Source organism: Anas platyrhynchos, chromosome 1 (assembly GCF_047663525.1).
Source record: "Anas platyrhynchos isolate ZD024472 breed Pekin duck chromosome 1, IASCAAS_PekinDuck_T2T, whole genome shotgun sequence".
NCBI lineage: Eukaryota > Metazoa > Chordata > Aves > Anseriformes > Anatidae > Anas > Anas platyrhynchos.
Genome location: NC_092587.1, coordinates 32,100,089 through 32,119,494, shown reverse-complemented (window position 1 = coordinate 32,119,494; position 19,406 = coordinate 32,100,089). Strand labels below are relative to the sequence as shown.

The following is a 19,406-nucleotide window of genomic DNA, read 5'->3' as shown; positions in this document are numbered from 1 at the left end:
CTGGTGTTTAGAAAGAACCTCATGTGTCTCAGTTTGTGCCTACTACCTCTTGTCCTGGCACTGGACATCACTGAAAAGAGCGTGGCTCCACCTTTTTTTGCATCTTAACATCACATATCATAGACCCCAACACACACACATATAAATGCAGAGCTAATTATGAAACTTGTTTATTTAAAATAAGTAAAATCAGCAGGATGTAATGGCCACCAAAACCATTTCTCCTGGCATACCAATGCACTATTCCAGGGAGCACATAAAAGACATGGAAGCCTCCTAGGAGGTGCACTCCCCATTCCCAGCCCCCTATCCTTTGGGTCTGTTGGGAATCCTGAAGATTTGGTCTGCAGATCTTTGGCTGAATTTCCCTTCCTTAGGATAGCTTAGTACTGAAGTTAGACTGTGCCAATACACTGAAACTGTGCATTTGAACTATGGCCTGCAGCAGTCAGGCTTCGTTTTCTCTCAGACCTAAAGGTCATTTTGCCCTTACACATTCATTTGACTCAGCCTTGACTTACTGCAGCATGCTGACTCTTCCTATGGGCTACCAGATGTTACAACCCTGGCAGGAAGGAGAAAGGCTAAGTGTTGGAAAAATCATTTTTGCTGTTATAAGAACAAGTACCTACAAAGAATCTCAGTTTTGGATCTTCTCAGCTAAAGTTCAATCTGGTGTTGCTTAAATATACTCTTGAATCCATATTGTGACACCTGTTAAGTGTGTTCCTGTTTTCAAAAGAGCTGAGCATCCATGTTCATCAAGACTTGCCAAGGCAATACAGTTTAATAGCAGATTTTTTACCACTGTAGCTCATCCTTTTTGCTCCTTTTCCCAGCATCGATTGCATCTCTACAGAAGTGCTCTAACAAGTCCAAGAAAGGCATTTTTAAAACATGAAAGAAGATACAGACCTGACCCTTCTTACTCTGAGTACTCTGTGCCCCCTACTGATGTTGGCTTATGAGGAATGCATGTTTGAACAGATTGCTGCCTCTGTCAGCTTTTGACTCTCAGCTGCTAATATGCTCTTGATAGCATGTTACCACCTGGTATTTGATCTTACCACATACCCAACTTGGGTTGCAGCTGATGTCTGTGTACGAAGTGTATGTACATGGCTCCAGGTGCCTGCTGACATATTTCTTTTTAACCCTGGTAAACCCTAGCCGCTGCTCCAGTAACTCAGTATTGTGTCCATGTCAGCTATAGACTGCTTAAGGAGCTGACTCCTGGCAATTGTTGAATATGAGCCGTAGCAGTTCTAGGCTAATTAGATCTAGAAAAGAAAAAGATGTTTCAGTTCTGCTGGGGATAACCACCCTCACCACTAACAGAACCCCCAAGTCAGAGCAAACAAAAGCTGGAGCTTAGCAATGCTACAGATGTTTTAAAGCTCTTTAAATAGTGCTGTGCATGGTCAGCCTTACCCCAGGAAATTTCTCCCCTCTTTCACAGAAAGTTCACCCCCCCAAGTCACTCCTAGGAGTAGCATGTTCACGCTTTCCCCACAGCCACAGCCACCATCCTTCTGGCCAGTGAACACAAGATGGAGCCCTTTTTGAATTAGGTAACACGATAAATTAACTGGAATTGCCCTGCACTTCCCAGTGTGACCTCAGGTTTTGCTGAACACCAAGATGCATCTCACCTTTGCAGCTGTCGGGAAAGTTTTTACAGTGGAATTAATTGTCACAAGATTTCAGGAGGTTTTTTTAGAGTCCACAGAGATGGCAGGTGCTCCTTTGCAATGGGGTTCATGTCTACCAGACATGGGGCGCTAGGGCAGGTGAGTTCATCTTCATTTCCAAGATGAATTCAGGGACATTGCTTAAGGCCACCATCCTTTTGAGTCTGAGGGTCTGTGCAGAGAGTTCAGCCCTGCACACACGGCCAGGCTCTCAGTCCATACCTGCAGCAGGAACTGAGAAATGTGAACTCCTTCAATCAATCCACGCGCTGTGCTGGGGCTGCAGAGCAGACTACTCACAACAAGGCCTGACTGCAGATCATTCCAGGAGGGAACACAGATTTCTTTCAAGGTTAAATTGCAGGTTTGCTCTCACTCCAAAGTCCCTCCTTCCACCAAAAAAGAACATAGCAAAAATAACTTCGAGAGAACATGGTATAAGTGAGATAAGGCCCTGGGAATATCAGGTTTCTACAAACTGTCAGAATAGAGAACAAGACTTTCTTATATTTCAGTTATCTAACAGACTGATGAATTTTTGTTTTCTCCATTTCAGATTGTTTTAGGCATTTTTTTTCTTTGGAGTTATAACTCTGATTGATTGAAAATGCTGTTACGCCATCTGGTAGAACCTCCATGCTGTGAGGAAACAATATCCAGGCTCTTCTGCCAGCAAGAAAATCCAGTTGAGGTTATTAAAACTTGAGGCATTGTTGAATTTATCTGCAAAAGGAGGTAGTCAGCAGGACAAAATTCTAGTAGTCTTACATCCCCTGACACTATTGTTCAAAGAGAAGTTTTGGCACAAGCTGTTAGGAGGAACAAAAGTGTAAGTCCAGACAATAAAATTGCCAGCAGATACATGTGTTTTTAAAAAATAAGTCTTGGATAATGAAAACAGTCAAGAGCTACTCTTATCTGACCAAGAGAAGCCAAACTGATACTTGCCTATATGGGACAGTCTTCTCTACAGTCAGTGGGGCACCACCCACACAAAGCTGAATGATTAAGAGGCACGGAAGCAAAGACATTGGAATGAATGGATTTTTCCTATTTCACAGCTGTGCAGGAAAGGTGCCAAATATTACTTTTATTGTTAATGGGGCCTTTAGCACAGGTGAAACAAAGGGTTCAGATTATATGCACAGTTATGGTAGGCAATGATAAAAGAAAAGAGTTGTGACACTATTTAACTCCCTAAAATCCTCTTAGTGCTCATTTGCAGTTAAAAGTCCATGGCAGTCTATTTTGATAAGTGGTGATCCTAAACATATTTCCAGGAGTGGCAGGTTGGCTGACCTTGTGTTAGGATGGGGCAGAGTAGTTCTCAAGGCCCCGCCTGGGGGCTCCATGCAGGAGATGCTTGTGGGAGCTGCTCTCAGCTGCTGCATGAGAGGGTGGGCAGCTGGGGGGGCTGCAAGATCCTTGGGGTGTGGGGGCAGCCAGGCAGCAAGGGACATGCAAGACCTGAGGCTGCTGAGGGCAGCACACACTGTTAGGGAGCCACTTCCAAGATTTTGTGATGCAATGGAGCTGGTCAGGAAGGAAGAACTGTGCTGAAGCTCTTGATGTACATGTATGACTGGAGAATCATTAAAGGAAGGATGTAGCTCTTTGAAGGTCATTGCCTTAGGGCTTCCTCCATGTGGTGAACGGTGAAGGAAGCTAACAGGCATATTGGGAAGGACCAGACCTGGCAAATATCTGCATGATGTACTGCTACTTCTGCCTTGGTCTGCTCTGGGACCCATCACCTACGCTGGCCAGACCAGCACACACCCACCCAGTGACCATTCAGTGTGTGGCCCTGGGCATGGATGCTGATAGAAAGATGCTGGAGAGAGAGAGGAAAGTCAAGGGAGTTGGCGTTAAGACTGCAACTATTTCAACAACTTACCCAGCATTGAGAACCAAAGATCACCTGCCACTCTGCCCCTCCATCAGCTGTACATGTAGGTGACACCAGGGACCAGTGATCACACTGCCATGGAGGTGGACCTGAACAGGCTGGAGGAACCTGCTTTTCCAGGGACATGATGTGTATGTAGCCCACACTGCAACCACGTACATGTATATGTGTCTGTGTGGGTAAGGAGTGGGTTTGGGGATTGGGAGCGTGCTTAGGCATTTGCTGGTGTTTGTTAGCATTTGTTTCTAGTGTCTAGTACTGTGGTTTATCTACTGTATTGCTGATATTGAGCCTGAATATATAATTCACTGATTGCTGGTTAATTAGGTGCTGGTAATTGAAGAAATCACTCCAATCCTGATGTATGTTCAACAATGTAAGATGAGTGCTGCTTCCCTGGGACAGACTGCTGCTGTGCCTTGCCCCAGTGGGTGCCATTCTGGGAGGGCTGTGCTGCCCGTGCCCCCTGTGGGTTTCTAGCACAAACCCAGGCTCCCTGGGGGGCACAAGCTGGGCTCCAGGGCTCCTTTGACCCTAGACGCAACCTAAGTCCTGCAGTGAGGGTTAACATCAGGCTAATGTTTCCCCTCATCTTCTCCCTAAAAATAGTGTTTATCACAATGACACTGGCAGGGCCCTTCCATGTCTCAGACAAGACCATACACCAGGATACTATGTGCAGAATCCCATTACTGATATATTGTTGTTTTGCAGGTCTCCCTATTTCATTGTTCAAGCAAAAATTAATGCGCTCACAACACACAACAATATGTTAGAAGAATGATTTTGGGACGTTTGGGAGGATAAAAGAACAGCTTTGTAACTTCTTTGCATGCTACTTGCTGAGATTTGAAGCTCCGTGGAAGTCTACTTCCCTGGCTAACAACGTCTGAAGACAGACTGAGATCAGCAAGCTCAAGAAGGCAGTTGAGGAAGAAGTGAGGTATTTTCACTCCTCATTACAGCCACCCTACAGGCATTCTGATGGCAGGAGGCAATAGGCATCTGATGCTAGCAAAACTCTCTTCTGGTTTCAAATACTGAATTCTGCAGATGAAGTATATACCCGGGTGAAATATGTTTAGTCCTGTTCCTGAGATGTTTTGTGCAGTTTATGTGTGTGTGTGTGTGCACATGAAACTCATGAGGCAAATGAAATGGTTAGCATTAACGACCCAGAGAGGCCAAAGTCTTAAAAATACAGGCATGGTATTGCAGAGAAACATACATGTGGAATACTTGATTTCTGGAAATTAGCAAGTGACTTCACAACTCCTCATTTTAGTTTTCTTTGCTACCTCTTACATGTCTTCTGTATTGCAAATTCTTCAAGCAGTTCCCTTCCTGTCTTTATAGTTTCATTTCTCTAAGGCACTTTCGTGCTACTCCGTTATAAATAGTAACAAGAGCAATGCAATGAGTGGGTAGTTTCAGTAAAGTACATTTTTCCAGCACACTGCAGAAGATGGAGTAGAGAGAGGTCTCTAGGAAAGGTCTCTTCAAATGCCTAGTTCACTTCTGCAAAGAGTTGACAGTGATATTTGTGTAGTAATGTTGCAGCTGTAAAAGCACATTTGGGCTATCTGTGTTTATTCTTTCATGTGCCTTTTGCAAGGCACTAAAATACACCCAAATAAACTAAATGCCTTTGAGGTCTAGTCAGACCAGCACCATGCTGAGTCTTTGCTAAGACTCTTTAGAACAGCAGGGGTAACAGCTCAGGTGCAGTGACCAAAAATAGCTCTATATCTCACGGGAACATCATACCTTATGGTGACCCTGCAAGAATTTCAAGAACCTGTTAGCACAGACAGCTTACTAAAGACCCATCATCATCCTCTCTTATATGACAAAGGCTTTACTTGGCCTTGAAAACTCAAAAAAACGAAGCACTTTTTTAGGTGCGATACCACACATTTCAATGGAGATTTCAATAAACACTGCACACTAAGACTACCTGTAGTTGGTAGGTTCAGCAAACATTGGTCTTCATAAGACTTACCATGAAAATGGACCGGGAGGTTACTGTTGACTTCTACCTCATATGCTCTAGCTGCATTTATATAAATAGTGAGCTCTTTAGTCTTTTGAATCAATACTATTTTTTCTTTTGAAAGAAATATGCCAGGAGTCTCTCCAGAACTCCATAGGGAAGAGTTTGATCTCTGCACCTTTTGGGTTTATATCTGAGGATTAGCCTTGCTGTGAAGCTGGCAGGATTTGTGCAGGTCAGAAGTGATGGAAAGAGTGGAAAGAGAATTAAAAAATGAGGTACCTGAATGTCTATTTTATCTGTTTGTATTTTAATTTTAACCTTGTGCAGATTTTGGAGAATGCTACATTTTTGCATAGTTTCATGAAGCAAAACCAGAAAAATTTATCTTTCCAGTAACCATAGAAACACAGAAACAATGGTACTGGAAATTGTTACACTTTCTCTGTCCTTGCAGGAACAGGTTTATGTTATTGCTGGATGATGCAAAAATCAAGCCACATCCATGTCCTCAGCAGTGTTACCTGGCAAGGCTGCCATAGCCAAGAGGGAATGAACCTCATAAAAGTCTTCAGGCAGCTGGAGCAGCTGGAGCCCCGGCTGTTATGGAATATATTAACTCTAGCTGCTATTTGCTATTCCTGTTTTCAGCAAATGATTTTATGGGTAATTAAATAGTGAAACTGTAACCATGTTTGAGTACGTGTTACACTGACCAAAAGATTTTGTTGTCCAAAAGACAGTGGCCATCAGCCTGTTGACTCCTTTCATGTCCTCACATCCTCCCAAAGAAAGGCCAGAGAGAAATGCAACGTCTCAGAAACAGTCACCATCAACATTTATCTCTAAAGGGAAGAAGAGCACATCAATATCTTTTTAAAACCTCTTTTTGTATAAGAGTCTCTCATTACCCAGCTCCTTTGCCTTTGTCTTTCTATCATTTAAAATCACACTGTCTCTTGCCTGCTTTAAGCTACTGTTGCAAGACACAAATGTAGATTAAATTGTACTGATTTGTTTGATCTTTGTAGAATAGCAGAAGTTTTAAGCAGTAAAGGAGAGGACGGAGATACCAAGTTGTCTGTCTCCCTTTCAGATTCCTGTAAGTAACCTGCCACCTTCCCAGACAAGAACTTGAATGGGGACAGCTTTCTTCTGATTGCCTCTGCCAGACTTCCTGAGAGCGAAGGGCTCCTTAGTCTCACTAGACAGATCTTAATTAAAACAAACCAACCCTTTGACCTGCCTAGGCTTCACCCACCTCACATGTAAGTATTGGTTTCTAATCTGTTTTTCCTTTTAGAGACCATGTCTAAAACTCGTGTGTGTGCAGACATACACAAGGCTAGTAATGGAAAGTCAATATGAGTGGAGGTCTGAAAAGAAAGGAGTCTTTTTCTTCAGTTAATCCATATGATTCTTCAGTTAATAGTGATTATAGTCTGGCTGTATAGATTCATGACCTAGGCAATGCAAATGTTCAGCTGTCCGATTCAGCTGTTTCCTACTGACCACTCCAACCTGGTTTTCCAAAAATGTAATAGCCCTTTCCGTTAATAGGTGATCTTGGGTTTTGTAGACAAAATATAATAAAGTGTGACTCTTTCATGAGCAATTTTAAACATTCAGTTGGGGTAATTTACAGCCAAGGGTTGTAAACTGAAGAGATGATTGACTTTTTCAGTATGCAAATACAGTACCAGGCAATAAACAGATACCAGTTATGAATTGCATGAAATACAATTAACTTCAGCATCACAAGGAAAGTGGCTTGATTTTCTTTTTTTTTTTTTCTTTTCTTTTCTTTTTTTTTTTTCAGTGCTTGCATGACATTTTCTACTCTCAGTTATTCCTGTGTAGTCCCTAGGGAGAGCTGGTGTGGACTCACTCCCACAGAGCAGAGGGTACCTGATCGTAAACTTGCTCAAATCTTAATAGATTTGATAGGCTTTGCACAATGTCACTTGTCATGCTTTATACATAGTTTTCTCATTCTTGCTTGCTATTACTGGGAATCCCTTCTTTCTACCAGTGGCAAAATTTAGGCAGAAATACTGGAAAGGGTTTGGTAGTGGCTGTCCAAGGAGGTCATGCAGTCTCCATCCTTGGATAGTTTCAAGACTTGCAAAGATAAAAGCCCTGAACAGCCTTGATTCAGCTCAGAGCTGACCCTGCTTTGTGCAAGAGCTTGCCTGGAGAAACCTGCTGACCTGAATTATCTTGTGAACTTACAAAAGTGAAGGGAAGGTAAGTAGAGAGGAAAGGAGGACCCTGAGTTGAAACTGCAGGTAATTTTGAGGATACTGAAAATCAAAGAGATTTAAATAGAGGAAAATGCAGGGAAAGAATCCTATTGGAAAAAGAAACAATAAAAAAAGTAAGTAGACAACTGAAGAAATAAGAATATTCAGATCCTTTACAAACTTTCTTTGAAAGGTTGTAAAAAAGAGAGAGCGAAGAAGCAGCTAATAATGACTTTTTGGAAAAAAAAAAATGCATTTTGACTATTATGACTCCTTTCTGCTTGCCTTTCTCATTTCCCTTATAATAGGTAGGAGCCATGGCAGCCAGCCACAGCAACAGTACTTGTCTGTCTGAAAAGAAGAAAGGAGCCCCCGCTTCCTTAGAATGCCCATCACTGAAGTTATGTCAGGCAGGGCACACAAGGGGGCTTTGTTAATGAGCAGGCTGGGAGCCCTTTTTCCCTGGGAACTGAAGAGCTATAATGAAGGCAAACCTGAGGACAACACCTGTATATTCATGTGGCCCATCTCCTTCAAATGTAGGTGAGAGCACAGCAACTTGCAACAGAAGAGAGGGGGCCCTGGTTGTTTTAAAGTTACACGGTTGTGTCTTCCTAAATTAATACATCCAGTTGTAAAGCTTTAAGTCTGTAAACATTCCTTGGTAATGATCCATAGAGGGACCTGGTTAGATGGACCAAATACCTTTCTGTTTGTAGCATGCAGTATTGCGGTGAAGCATTTTCCTGCTAGTTCTGTCCCTAGGCTGGAACAGGTACCTGTAGCTTCTTTGGCAGATTTTCCTTGGCTGGGCAGAGCCTGTGTGCAGATGGTACTGTATCAATAACAGCAATTACGGGCCTTTGGAGGGTTATTTGCAGTTTAGGTCACCAACAATAAAAATTGCTTGAAATAAAAGCAGAAGAATGGGGCTTCAGTGAAAGAAAAAAAAAATGAAGAGGGGAAGGAATCGAAGGAATTCAATATGCAGGGAAGTGCTCCAGATGTCACAAAGCAGCATGAGACCTGGGTCTATAACCTGCCTGCAGGAATCAGATAAGCTGCCCTTCTGCAGACCCCAATTGCCAGACATCAAAGGAAAAGCAGAGATTAGAGGTATCCTTGTGACTGTGCTGCGGCTGTAACATACATTTCTGAAAGGATTTGATGCTACTAGATTGCTCTTAGCAAAGCAGCTGGGTTCATATTTTTCCTCTCTCCAGCAAGGAGTTTGCTGTGGAAACTGCAAGCTTCATGGAGTTTCTCCTTCATAAGTTTTGTTCCTGCTTCTCTTTCAGGAAGCCACCCTTTCCCCCAAACACTGAAAAGCTGCTGGCATTCCCCATGCAGAGGAATTGATAGAAGGGCGATAAGATGGTGTTAAAACCTAGTCACCCAGAAGAGCTGCTCACCCAGAAGTCATCTGGAAGCTGAGAACTGTGAGTATTAGGGAAGAAGGACTTGCTCTTCTGTTCTGGATGGATAGTTATTGTCTCTCCATTTGTTCCCCAGTTTTCCTGGGGAACAAATTTTTTCATAAAATTTTTCCATATTTTACATATATTGATCTGCTTCTGAAATGGTCACATAATGCATTCTTCCTCACCTCAAGGCTGCACAGCTCACAGACTAAACTTCTGCCTTTTGGTTGTCCTTGGTTGTGTAACTGGTATCACGATGACTTGCCACATCGTGGTCAGGGCAATTTTGAATGCAAATGAGGAATGAGGACGAACAACCCCTTTGTCACCTGAGGCTTAGAACAGATGGGCTGTATGGTAGAAGAGCTGGCATGTCTGGTGCGTGCAGCAGGAACTTGGTCAATAAAGCAACTGGAAGTGTTTGTTAATAAATGCAGTTTGAAGCTCTGCATGTCACTATCCATAGTCTCGAGCACAGGGTCACTCTAACATCTCATAAACATGCGCTGTGTCTATATCCTGTAGTAGGCCGCTACAAGTGAAGCAGCTTTATGGTCTTATTCACAGTTTGGTATGTCTAATTTTTATGGGTCTGGCAATCTGCTCAAAGCTTAAGCTGGTTACTTTTAAATGCAGCCTAAAAAGCTGAAACACTCTGCTTGCAGGACCATAACCACTTCAACTTTATGGGCTAAGATAAAAAGTTCTCTCCCACTGAGCCCCTCCTAGTAGGTCATTAAAATTAAGGGCAGTGTATTAAAAATCTGTTACATCTTTTATTAGTGAGTCATAACCTGTGCACTTGTGGGAAAATGAGCTTGCCAGTCTAGTAGGTATCTGTACTGCTGTCTTTCCAGTCTTTGAGAGGTGTCTGTTCTTTATTTTCAGGTGCTTGTCATGATGGAAGCTATTCACTGCAGGAAAAGCAATTACTTGACACATACTGTAATACTGTGTAGTAGCCCAGCCTAAGATGGTACTAGCTGGAGAGGACAGAAATCTTTAAAACAGAATAAATTTACTTTTCGCATAGATTCAACAAAAGTGTAATTTGGGGAAGCCGCTAGTGCAATTAAATGTTCCTGTTTGGTTTTGTATTTTCTAGGCAATACAAAAGGAGGCAGAGGAGATGAAACAACCTGTAGTAAGTAACACTCAAGGAGCAATGCAGAATAAAGAGGGCAGCACTGAATTGTCTGCTTTCAGCAGTTTCAACAAGACAATCAATTAATCCCTAGACTCCAAATATACACACCCTATAAAATTAGATTTTTAAACATAAATTTTCTCATACACGTGAAGATTGTATTTAAGGTATATTCTACAAATACTCTATTTGCCCCATGTCATTTCCATCTCATCAAAGGTAATTGTTGAGGATGCTGAAGTAATTTATAGGCACTCATGTGCTCACAGATCTTATGTGCTTAGTCCAGAGATGTCTCTTCTACATATGCATCACTGTACAGAGTATCTGTGGGGAAAACAAAGAAAAAAGAAAAGGAAAAAAAGGAAAAAAAAAAAAAAAAAAAAAAAGCTATTGTGCCAAATCCTGTCTCTGACAAAGCATACAAAGCCTTACATTGATGGTAACTGCTGACTGCTGGATGGCTTCTTATAGAGGGCAGAATGGAGATTCGTGCAATGTGTAAAAACTTGGCATCTCCTCAAGCTTCTTTCCTTACGTGGGTTGCTCAACTTCTTCAGGTAAAGAAAAAAAAGACTAAAAACTTTTTTGTTAAACTTTCAGGAAAAGGTCAACAAATCATATCAAAGTCATAGTTGTGGGCAAAAGATAGGAGAAGATTTCAGAGTTTGTTGAGTTAAAGAAACATTTCAAAATATTAATAATGAACAACAGCTGAAAACAATGAGTGTAATTGTGGGAAGAATATTTCCATTTCAGGTAACCAATTTTAGGCCTCTTACCCACCCAATCTCTCATGAGCCCTTCTACAGCCCATAGCAAAAGAGCAGAAGACAAATTGCTTCAGGAGAATATCAAGAATGAATCTGCATTAGTAGCTCAGCACAGGAGTGCAGTTTAGATTGCAACCATGTACTCTCCCCTGCTTCAAATTGTGAGGTCTCTGAACATGAATGAGATTTGGTTGAAACATACTCCAGCCACTACTGGCAGTCAGTTTACAAGAGCAGACGAGCTAAACTGAAGTAAAGAGTCTCAGGGTAAGTCTAGTTACCTATCTCAGGCTTCTCAGACCAGATACTGAAAGAAACACTCCTCTCTCATCTGTGTCTATGTTTACAGATGAGGCTCCCACACAATGGAGAATTCCTTCCTCCTCTAATTAAATTGACGAGTTGACTGTGGTGAGTGGCTACATTGAGTCTTTTCACTTCTTAAGAATTCATGTTGTAAGTAGTCTCTCTGCTTGACCATTAATTTAAATACTCCTGCAAAATCTAGATTATTTTATGTTTTTCTCACTTTCATGCAGGCTTAAAAGCATTAACTCAATGTGAGGTCACAGAATTATTTTAGCTGTGGATCAGTTGCTTAATAGCAGTTTTCTCAGAGTCATGTCATCGTGCATGCTGTAAGGCTCAAGTAAGTCTTTCATTTTCTGCCTACGTATTAATGGATTTAACAACTCCCATGCATAAAAAGAGAAATAGGCTCATGGGAGAGTTTCAGTACTTGGGTTTATGGTGCCCAAAACATACAGAGAAGCATGTATCTGCAAAATCAACCAGCTATTTCTGTAACGACTTAACAAATGCTCTCACTTTTAAATCAAATTCTGCTTGAAAGTCAGGCATCAGTATAATCACCTTTTACATAATACAGGTGGGCTCTCACAGTGTTTTACCGTTAGTAATTAATGGTTTGTCTTTAGTTATATATTGTCAACTAAACAAATTTATAGGTTGCAATAGGCAAAAGCTAATAGGTTTATTTTTAGCCATGTTTTTAATGGATAAATATTTAGTCTGATTACAAAGTTAACTTTTGCCTGATGAAATACTAAATGGTCCATAAACAAAATATTTGATTTTGACTTTACTGTGATACTGTCTATCTTTTCTAGTGCCAGAAATATTTTTGATTTTATATAGGACAATGCATGTGTATTTCTTTTAAACAAACTTCAAAACTAATAGAATATGTTCCTGCCTCATAATAAACAATTGTCCAATGATGTTTATTAAAATTGACTCTCAACTGACAGTTAATAAATGCGTAGTTCTATTATGCATGCTAAATTCAGCATTCCAAAAACTTAAAAGCAGATAGATCAAAACAGTGGAGATAAAAAAGTCACAAAGACAAAATACAGCAACACCAGTAAACGACAGGGAAATAATTCAGGCTTAAAAATGACTTATTATTTAGTAACTTGTAACAACAATTTATAGAACTAAATTAGAGGCATATCAGAGTCTTTCTGATGTTTTAGATATGCAGTTTCTCTAGTGCATATAGTTTGATCACACAGCAAAAGAATTCACATTCCAAAGTCCCCTTCAGAAAAGCAAAATAAACACTTTTGCCACGTTTCTGCTTCCAGGTTACTTTTACTTGTGGATAATGAATGAAGAAAGAAAAGGTTACAAGACATTTCAAGTATAAATCCATTTTAATTAATACCCCAAAACATTTCTTCAGCATGTTCAGACTGTCCATGTGTGGTGTGTTTCATATGTATGTTTCATGTGTACCCAGACAACATCTGCACCAAAGCATACCAATTAATACTGGATTTAACAGGCTCTGCGTCCTTTACTGTAAGCAATCCACTGGCTCTTTGATGTTACATAGGTTTGGTGGGATGATGGAAAAAGTTGCTTTAAGGGTGTATTTTCACCTCTGTTTCTAAAAGGTGAAGGGCAGAATTTTTAATCAAGGAGCAGTTTATCTTTAATTATGAAAAATATAATTAGGCATTATCACATAATTGCTATTACTGATGGAGAAAGTCACATTTTTGTAAGTAGTGACCCATGCTGTATTATCGCTCTAGTGTTTACTGCATAATGAATCTGTATTTGTGTTTGGCAGCTAGCCAGCAAAAATTAAAAGGTAATCAACATGCTTCTCTGCAGTCTGGTCATCAAAGTCACTGGCTCCACAGATGAGTAAATAACAAAGTCAAGTTGTGATGTCCTAACAGAAACTCTTCTTAAGGAATAACTGCATTTATCTCCTCTGTTAAGACATCAAACAATACTTGAAAATAACCATATACAAAAAGCTTTGCAAAATAGATTAGAAGAACTGTGCTATACATCTGGTGTTGAGTTAAAAAACAGTTTAATGTCTCAAGGCACCACCACGGTAGAATTTTATACCTGCAAGTAATCATCTAATACACTATTGTACAGTTAAGGTAATGTATTAATAAATAGCTTGTGCAATTTTGGGAAGCAATCTATAAAGGAATGTTAGATATACAGTAGGCACGTACTATAATACAAATAAAAAAAAAAATCCTAGAAAAAGCATGCTGAGCACCTTTGGGTATAGGTTGAATTTCTTAGTCTAAACACTATGTAAATCTTAACTTACAAAAGGTAAAACTGAACTCTTACAGCAACTGCTTATTCATTTTTCCTGGGTATTTGCCTCTATGCTGGAGGATTACTCTGAGGGACAGAGGACTCTGGTACTGGCTGTAAAGGGCTTTCTTGTTCATTCAATTGTGCGTTCAAGTTTTCAGAAGTGAGGAGAGAAGAATTGAAAACTATTTCACTTAAGTCTGATTTTATGGATACAAGATGAGGTTCTTGAAAACTTAATGGTTCTTCTACTAACACCTGTGTATTTTCTCGTGTCATTCCCATATCCGATGGTGACTTTCGTTTCATTCTTGTGTATGATTTGTCTAAATTCTCCATGCCTTGGTCAGTTTTCTGAAATCGCCCAAAGAACCAGATGAAGAAACCAAACAGAGCAAAAGCCAACAAACTTGGAATAAAAGCCAGGCATTTGACATCAAGGCTAGAGCCTATGTATCTGCTGTGTAAGAACATGTCTCCTTCGGCATAGGTCCGGTTGGTCAGAGGGTTAGTGTTATTGGATCTCCACTCCCAAGATAACTTAGTTCTGTTAAGGTCTTTCAAGCTTTCTGAGTCCTTCACTGTGTAGATCTTCTGTCCAGGACCGATATATTGGCCATATTCATGAGGCTTGTAAAATATTTGGTTCTTCCACATATTTAGATCCAAGATTAAAACAAGAAAGATAATTCCATAGTTAAACCATTTGCCTGTTTGGAAAGAGAGAGAGAGCAAAAAAGGAAAATGAGAAAAAGAAAAAAAAAACGGAAAAGAAAAAAAAAACTGTTGAGTCATCTAAAATGGATATATCAGAAGCAGTACAAATATGTTCATATGTAAAAACTACTGACAGAAAAATCCTTTTTTTATTAATCTGTAAAGCAAAGTTGTAATAAGATTTCTACCACAGTCAGATTTATGCTGAATATCCCTTAGTATTTTGCAGTTAGGTCTGGGTACATAATAAATAATTTTGTAATGTAAGCACAGCAGTATATCAATTGAATTCACATTGCAGTTTGTAGGTGACCTGTTGATTAGACCATTAGGTGATGTGGTACAAATCAATAAACCTAAAAAGCATTAATTTCAGAGCTCCAGAAATACTCACATGGAAATTCTCCTTGAAAAGGCCATATTTAATAGAATTATTTATATGCCAGTAATGAATGAAGTGAGGCTCTTTGAGGGTTTTGTAAGTATGTACATTTTAAAAGTACATACATATATTGTTTAGTACACTAACTATGGTGCCCAGATACATGCAGGAAGGGCAATTGCATAGATTGATTTAGAGGTATTATGCCCTTAAGAAATAGCAAGGGCTGATTTTAGTCTTGGGAGACTAGTTAATTTAGCTTTCCTATACTCTGTGTGGTGAGAAACTCCTCCAAGGAGTGATTCATAGTCTAACATTAAGCTCCTGCAATAGTGGAGGAGGAACCTTTTCTCCTTTTATTATTTAAAATTGCTCTTTGCATGTCTCCTCCAGGCATGCAACATAGATAAAAGGTAACATTATGCAATTGCAAAGTTGGCCCTGCTTTGAGCAAGGTATCAAAACAGATGACCTTCAGGTATTCCTTTCCAAGCTAAATTAATCAATGAATATACACAGGCATAAAACAAAATTACACTGTTTTCATACTTAAAGAATCCCTTATATGTTAGCTGAACATGTGTCAAAATCTTACCTGTGAGGTAATTACTGGCACCAATCAAGAACCCAGCAAATCTACATGTCATCAAAATTGCATCAGGATGGAGAATTTGTGACCAACGCCACAGCATGATGTGAAAGGACATTCACTGAGGAATGTTCCTGCTGGTGATGAATGATATTGGTCTATGCTAGAACCATATTTAAGTAGGCCTCAAGGAAAAAAAGAAAATAAATGTAACAGATAATCTACCAAATGACTTATGTCTTTGGTTTGGTGAAGAATAAGTGGATTCCAGTTCCTCAAGGTCTGTATTTTCAAATTGTACCATGGACCAAAATGCTTCAGTAGGGTAACTCCTTGTATTTTAGCAATTGTGTGTAATGGTCCTCTTCAATCAACCTACATTATACTTGGACTGGAAATGGATGAGAATGCTCTTTCTATTGTGTTATTGTCACTATTCAGAAATCAAACTGCACTGAAAAGACCTTGCAGTGAATCCTGTTCACATAATTCCTGAATAACTCCTTTGGCTTTTTTTCTGGATTTTCAGCAATATTGTAATCAACTTGTTAAAGAGGTGGGTTTATAAAAATCATGGTTTTAGAAGATTGTCACCACATTTTATATTACTTAAATCCCTTAGGTGAACACTGAGACACTAAAAATGGTGCTAAAATATGAAATATGGTAAGAAACAATATGATTTGAACATAGATGTATATGTAGAACATAGTAGCATGGTTTAGTGGTGGACTTGTCAGTATTAGGTTAAAGGTTGCACTAGATGATCTTAGAGGTCTTTTCCAACCTGGATGATTCCATGATTCTTTGATTTAGCTTGATGCAGTCTCCTATGGATTTGTGCCCTGTATTTTTCTCTCCATCAGAATAACCCTAGCTTCCTCATCAAGTACAATGTTTCAGAAAACAGAGCCAGACTATATCTTGCATAGTGTGTGTTGATGGGCTGACTGGGAACACATTCACTGATAAGTTGGCTGCTGACAAACAGAATACATAATAGATGACTTCTACTTGCTTTTTCCTTAGTTGGGCACTGACTTGGATGATTCTCCCCTACCTAAATCCCTGTTTCTCAGGACATAATGGGAATGTAAGTATTGTTTAGATTCCCAACCTCCAAAAATGTTCTTGAAACTGGCTGTGGGTTGAAAAGTTATTTGATGCTGTTGGATAGAGACAGTGAGACCAATTCACACAGAGAACATGATCACGTAATTCTCATTTCCTTAGGAAAACAGGCTAAACACAAACGACAATGAAATACAAACATTAGAACTGTTATCTGTTTACCTACAGTTTGAAAGAAAATTTAATTTACCGTATTCAAAACTTCCTTCCTCTGTTATGGTTGTTCACCTGGACATTTTTTGGAACAGTAATTTGTCATCAAATATTGCTCTGTGATTCAACCAGAAAGCAACAATCCCTGCTGCACTGACCCAAAGTTAATTCCTTAAGCCATATTCTTTTCCCAGGAAAATGCATCATAAGACTGTCTGAAGAAAATTCCACTTTGTTACCGGCTCCATCAAAAAAAAAACAACCTTGTATTTGGTACTCTGTGTTTCTGCAAAGCTATGACAGGTGCCTTTCCAGTGAGACTGCTAGACCCTGGGGGTGGCAGGAGACTCATGTAGGACCAGTATTACTCTTTCCCTTCAAATAGTTATGGCAAGAATAAAGTATGTGTAGGAAAACACAGATGACTGAAAGATCAAAATTCAAAGTAAAATTAAATAGGGAAATTATCAAGATGGCCTTTATAAAGACACTGATATAATCTTGATTGCTAGCTTCAGGTATGACTGACAAAGGGAACTTGGCTATTCTAATGCTGAGCTATGATCCACCTTGTCTTTTGGCATGATGGCACCCAGCTGAATTTCACAGTAATCATCGGTGTCCTATGTGCAACATATAGACAAGCCACCCGAGCAGTAAGTCTTGAGATGCCAGCCTGCTGACGGTGAAGGAGTTGTGTTCTGGTAGCTAAGAAGCTAGCAGAAAATACTGAAAATTATGAACAGACGTAGTTAGGTGTGTGATCTCGGGCTTCATCTGTCCTATATTCTGGTTTCGTAATCGTGAATGTCTTCGATGCTAGAACTGTTTAAAAAAGGCTCAGGCCCCTTTGTATAATAAATTAGAATACTCACATGATATAAAAGAGATGTACATTTCAATTCCTCCTGTTACATTAAAAGCATGAACTTGGAACTTCCTCACTTAGCTTCCAGACAGGTTTAGGTAGACAGGAGCACAGCCTGAAGCTCTCCTGATTCAATCAGTTGTGTTGGCGTGGACTATAAATGGTGCTTGGACAAACAGCTTAGATGCAGATGCTCCAGTTAACTAAGATGAGTCATGTCCTGTACATCTAAGTGTCAGCTAGTTGCCTGACAGCTGCCGATTTTCTGTTGGATGTGCTTAAAACTCCTTATATTTCCCATTTCTAGACAATTTTTACATTTTCTGCATCACTGGTGTGCTCTATAAGCTCTATGACTTTTTCCTTTTCTTTTGAAAATTGTTGTGAAAAGAACTAAACACTAAATATGAGCAACATATATGATAATTTATAATGGTTATCATTATAACTATATATGAACACCATGACATCTTCCTACTCCTACTCGGTATTCCCTGTAGCCAAGGGCTGTGTTAATCTCTAGAGACACAAGATGACTGGGAGTTTGCACTGTCTTGGTTGCTTACAGAAGGTATTTGCCTCTTTCTAGAACACAGTGTCCTCTGCTGTTTATCCCTCTTCCAAGGCACATACTTGCTCTGTTGTATTAGCAGCACAATAGCCAAATAAGCTCAGTTTACCCAGCAATCCTTCTGGACTGGTGATACATGTATTGAAGCGATCTGACCCAAGAGGTCTAACAGTCTCCACTTACAAACATCTGTCCGATGATAATTCATGTTTGAAACTTATTATACTAATGAACATATATAATACATATACATATATAATACATATACACACTTATAATATGTATATATTATAAATAATACATATACATATATATGTATGTGTATAAAATGATTGTCTACCGCAACTTAATTTTAGCATTGTGTCTTTTGTTTTTTTTTTTTATAACAAACTTAAAGTCATATATCATGCTCATACAGGAAATGAACTTTGTAAGGTAGGAGCCACTCAATCTCTCATCTTGTGCAAATATGAGCGCAAGCCTATAGTTTTGCAGAGAGTAAGGATAAATATATTATAAAGGTATAGGTATTCATCTTCTAAAAAAACAAACAAACAAAACAAAGGGACAAAAAAAGATATAATTTAATTTACAGTGCTTCAGATTTAATTACAGATGAAAAATGGGAAGCAAAAAAGTAGTCTCACACTACGAAGCCATTCTATTTGTCTCCTGACTAATTTCTGTAGGATCAGTACCACTATTGCTCTAGGGAGGTCAAGAATATTTGCATACAAATGGCAAGAAAATGGCTTTTCTTGAAACATGTAGATTTTCCATAAACAATCTGAGAGGAAAGGAAGAAGCTCCCAGGACAGGAAGGCCAGTCAAGTATTTCAGCAAACCGAGAAGAATTACACCTAGGCTCCTTGATGGAGTTACAATGAAGAAAGTCAGGTGGTAAAACAGGCTATGTCATTCAGCCATGTATGACCTAAAATACACCTGGTTTGTAACTGCCATTCACAGTGTTGGAGTCCTTATGTGTTACACATGACATTTGCAGAGTCACCTATTTCTACCAGCTGAAGATATTTGGGCAGTGCTCATTTTTAAAGGGGCTGAAAAACTCTACAAAGGGTAATGCAACCAGTCCACAACCCTGCATGCAACTGATTTACTGGGCAACTGAAGCAGATCCTGCAGGTCTAAATGTTCCCAAATGGCTTCTGATTCTGAAGTATTTTTATTTTTGTATGTCCTCTCTGTAACAGAGTACT

General features: G+C 39.6%; 1 protein-coding gene and 1 long non-coding RNA gene across 6 annotated transcripts in view; one reads left to right on the top strand and one right to left on the bottom strand.

The window, feature by feature from the left end:
- Positions 1–11,019: 11,019 nt before the first annotated feature.
- On the top strand, positions 11,020–12,927 carry LOC106017446 (uncharacterized). Its single transcript, XR_001190933.5, has 4 exons — positions 11,020–11,444; positions 11,527–11,588; positions 11,717–11,826; positions 12,788–12,927. It is a non-coding gene; the product is annotated as an uncharacterized lncRNA (long non-coding RNA).
- The window catches only part of TMEM117 (transmembrane protein 117), a 216,279-nt gene continuing 209,372 nt past the window's right edge, over positions 12,500–19,406 (bottom strand). For all 5 annotated transcript variants that reach the window (XM_005009953.6, XM_027456884.3, XM_005009955.6 and 2 more), the window contains exon 8: positions 12,500–14,485. In XM_005009953.6, coding sequence (XP_005010010.2) covers positions 13,845–14,485 — 641 coding nt within the window. In that variant the 3' untranslated portion in view covers positions 12,500–13,844. The remainder of the gene's footprint in view (positions 14,486–19,406) is intronic.